This window comes from Thalassophryne amazonica, chromosome 3 (assembly GCF_902500255.1).
Source record: "Thalassophryne amazonica chromosome 3, fThaAma1.1, whole genome shotgun sequence".
NCBI classification, from domain to species: Eukaryota; Metazoa; Chordata; class Actinopteri; order Batrachoidiformes; family Batrachoididae; genus Thalassophryne; species Thalassophryne amazonica.
In genome coordinates this window covers 16,990,861-16,994,194 of record NC_047105.1, presented here as the reverse complement: position 1 = coordinate 16,994,194, position 3,334 = coordinate 16,990,861, and the positions used below count along the sequence as shown (strand labels likewise).

The 3,334-nt window shown below is 39.4% G+C and overlaps 1 protein-coding gene across 1 annotated transcript; it reads right to left on the bottom strand.

Moving 5' to 3' along the window:
* Positions 1-981: 981 nt before the first annotated feature.
* On the bottom strand, positions 982-1,662 carry LOC117506383 (transcription factor HES-5-like). Its single transcript, XM_034165889.1, has 2 exons — positions 1,579-1,662; positions 982-1,464 (listed from the first exon to the last, which is right to left on the bottom strand). Exons 1-2 carry the CDS (start codon positions 1,639-1,641, stop codon positions 1,042-1,044), a joined length of 486 nt encoding a protein of 161 aa, XP_034021780.1. The 5' UTR covers positions 1,642-1,662; the 3' UTR covers positions 982-1,041.
* Between the last annotated feature and the right edge of the window lie 1,672 nt (positions 1,663-3,334).

The window sequence follows — 3,334 nt, the reverse complement described above, 5'->3', positions numbered from 1 at the left end:
AACTGAAGGTGTGTGTGTCTTGTTTCTTTCCTTACCCAAAATGCCCCCACACAAATGATTTACAAGTGGCGGATGCATCTTCTATGTTTAGTTCATCTATAGATTAAATTCATGTCGATTTCAGTGTTAAGCCTTCTACAAATTTACTCAATCTAAAATGGATTTATTTTCAATTTTTTTTAAATCCTAATATATATAAAGTGTCAAAAATAAAAAGGCAACCAGAAAAAAAAAAAAAAAAAAAAAAATGAAGGAAATCTTGCAGACAGGTTTACCCCTTCCTGAGACACAAATGACAGAGAATAAAACCCCTATCAGCCCTGGAAATTTCCTATTCTGCACGCATGAGACACTAAAATGTTTTGTACAAGAGACCCTCCAAACAAATCCATCCAAGCTCATTTTTATGGTGATGCGGATACATTCTGCTTATATTGATCATTTATGCACAGAGTGTTATCCACACAATGAATGGAATATAATCTAGAATATCTGACATGTGTTAAAATTGAAAGAAAGTCCATAGAAGCACACAGTATTATTTTTTTTCTGATTGTTTTAATGCGCATAAACTTGGTTTGAAGAGATACATTCATATTTCCATCCAAAACCTTCACTGAAGGTAAAACTGCTGTCACTCACAGAGCGTCAAAGCAGCACCACCGCTGGGCTGATTATTATTAAAAGCTGTAAGATATGGGAATATTAGTGTTTAAATGTCACATTTTTTTTTCCAATATAAACGTTGTGTTTCCTGAATGCACAACAAGTATACTAAAACAAAAAACAAAAAAACAAAAAAACTGACTCACTGGATTGGAAATATATGTAGTCCCAACTAAATAAAATTACATTATCTTACATGGATGAGAGACAGTCAAAGCTGCAAATATCACAATTGCACTAAATCTGACCTTTACAAAAGGTGGTGAAACATGAATAATAATAATAATAATAATAATAACAATAATAATAATAATAATAATAATAATAATAATAATAATAATAATAATAATAATAATAATAATAATAAAAACCGCTTCAAGACGCTGTACTGTGCCACGGCCTCCAGAGGGCGCTCTCCTGTTTGCTGCTGCTGTGGACTGTGGAGCTCAGAAGAGAGAAGTCAGCCTCTGTCAGCTTCTTCTCAGAGGAAGACTGCAGCTTGTGGAAGTTCTTCAGCAGTCTTCTCTGGGAATGTGTCTGCACCTCGGCCTCGGACAGGAATTGCGCCACCTCTTGGACACACCTGGAGTAGCCCTGATGGACAGCTGCTGAGTCCACAGCTTGATTCTGCTGCTGCAGTCGTCTCAGGAAGCAAACTGTCATCTCCAGGATGTCTGCTTTCTCCAGCTTGGAGTCTGGCTGCTGTCTGAGGAACTCTGGACCCAGGAGAGACTTGAGCTGCTCGATGCTGCTGTTGATTCGCTCTCTGCGCAACTTCTCCACCACAGGCTTTCTCAGCTGCACACAGAACAACAGAGGCATGAAGAAAACCTTCATCTACAGTCTAGTGTCAGCAGCAAAAGGACAAATCCTGATGCATGATGTCTAAATGTGCACGAGTGTCCAGTTTACCTTGTGGCTCAGAGTCAGATGCTCCTGAGAATTGCTTGTTGCTGCAGTGATAGTTGGTGTCATGTCTGGATCTGTGAGCTGCAGAGCTTTTGCACAGACAGTCTGATCTCTGCTGCTTCATCCCTCCTATTTATACTCACTGATCTACATATGAATGTGTGGGTCTGGGTCTGGATGCAGGTTCTCACACTGTCGGCCAATCAGAGAGCTCCGGGAGACAATGAGGGATGCTGAATGCTGTGATTGGCCGAATGATGATGATGATGATGATCGTATCTCAGGGGAGCAGGTGGACCACTGTGATGGGGAACACTCACAGAGCTGTATGTAAATGTGGGAAAGCGTTGACCCCACCGAGAGAGAGCAGAACATCTGATGCTCACGTCATCACAAGAAGTTTTTGTCTGGTACTAAGTAATCATCCAAGTAGGATCACCAGTTATACAGCGTCATGGTGGAGCAGCACAGAGAAAGTTTTTCTGAAAAAAAAAGGAATTTACAGGTTCAGTTTGCCAGAAAGCACATAGGAGATTAAAGCCTAGATTGGATGTGGGTTTCGAGGCGGTGTCTTGTTGGCTTCCTTCATTAGTCTCCTTCTTCCACATTTACTGTGCATTTACAGCATAATTTATTCATCTGCACTGCTGCTATTATTTACAAAAAAATGCAATAATATGCAAAGAAAGCAAACTTACTTTGTTTGTCATGAGTTGTCATGGGTGTCTAGGTGGCTCCCCTCACTGGTCTCCTTCTTGCACGTTTACTGTTCATTTGCACAGTAATTATTAATCTGCATTTTAGCTATTATATACAAAAAAAGAATGCAATAATATGCAAAGAAAACAAACTTACTTTGTTTGTCATGAGTTGTCATGGGTGTCTAGGTGGCTTCCCTCGCTTGTCTCCTTCTTGCACATTTACTGCATATATACAGCAGTATTTATTAATCTTCACTGCTACTGTTATTTGTAAAAATCGGCACTAATAGTATACAAAGAAAACAAACAGATACTTTGTCATGACTTTTCATGGGTGTCTTGGTGGCTCCCCTCACTAGTCTCCTTTTTGCACATTTACTGCATATATACAGCACTATTTATTAATCTGCACTGCTAGTTATTTGTAAAAATCTGCACTAATAGTATACAAAGAAAACATATACTTTGTCATGACTTTTCATGGGTGTCTTGGTGGCTTCCCTCGCTTGTCTCCTTGTCCATTTACAGCAGTATTTATTAATCTACAGTCATTTATTGATAAAAGTATGCAATAATATGCAAAGGAAACAGATGGATTCTTGTTCTCTAGCATCAAAATAAGACAGCCTGGAATGTAGATCTACATTGCAAATGAAGAAAGGGAGCATGAGTGTCCATTAATCCTCAGCATGTCTGCATTCCACACCACCATGTTACAAAAGCCTGGCAATGACAAGTCTGGAAGACAAGAATGTCCATTCAAAGGCAGTGGGACAAGACTCGTAAAGCGACTCTATAGTTAATGTGATGTGCAAGCAGACACACTTCTTTTGTTCTCCAAAGGGTGAATGGATAGAGTGTGGGAATCCACAGAAAAGCCACTCACAAAGCCCCAGTGGGACAATGAAGGCAGTCCGCAGCAAAACAGCTGTGACGGGGAATTCTTTAATACACAATTTTAAAACTTCACACCGTTTCCTTGCAAATCTTGATGATGGGACATGGTGATTAAAAAAGGCTTTAAATTAGAGTTCTGTTGTACAAAACTGGTTTGACAA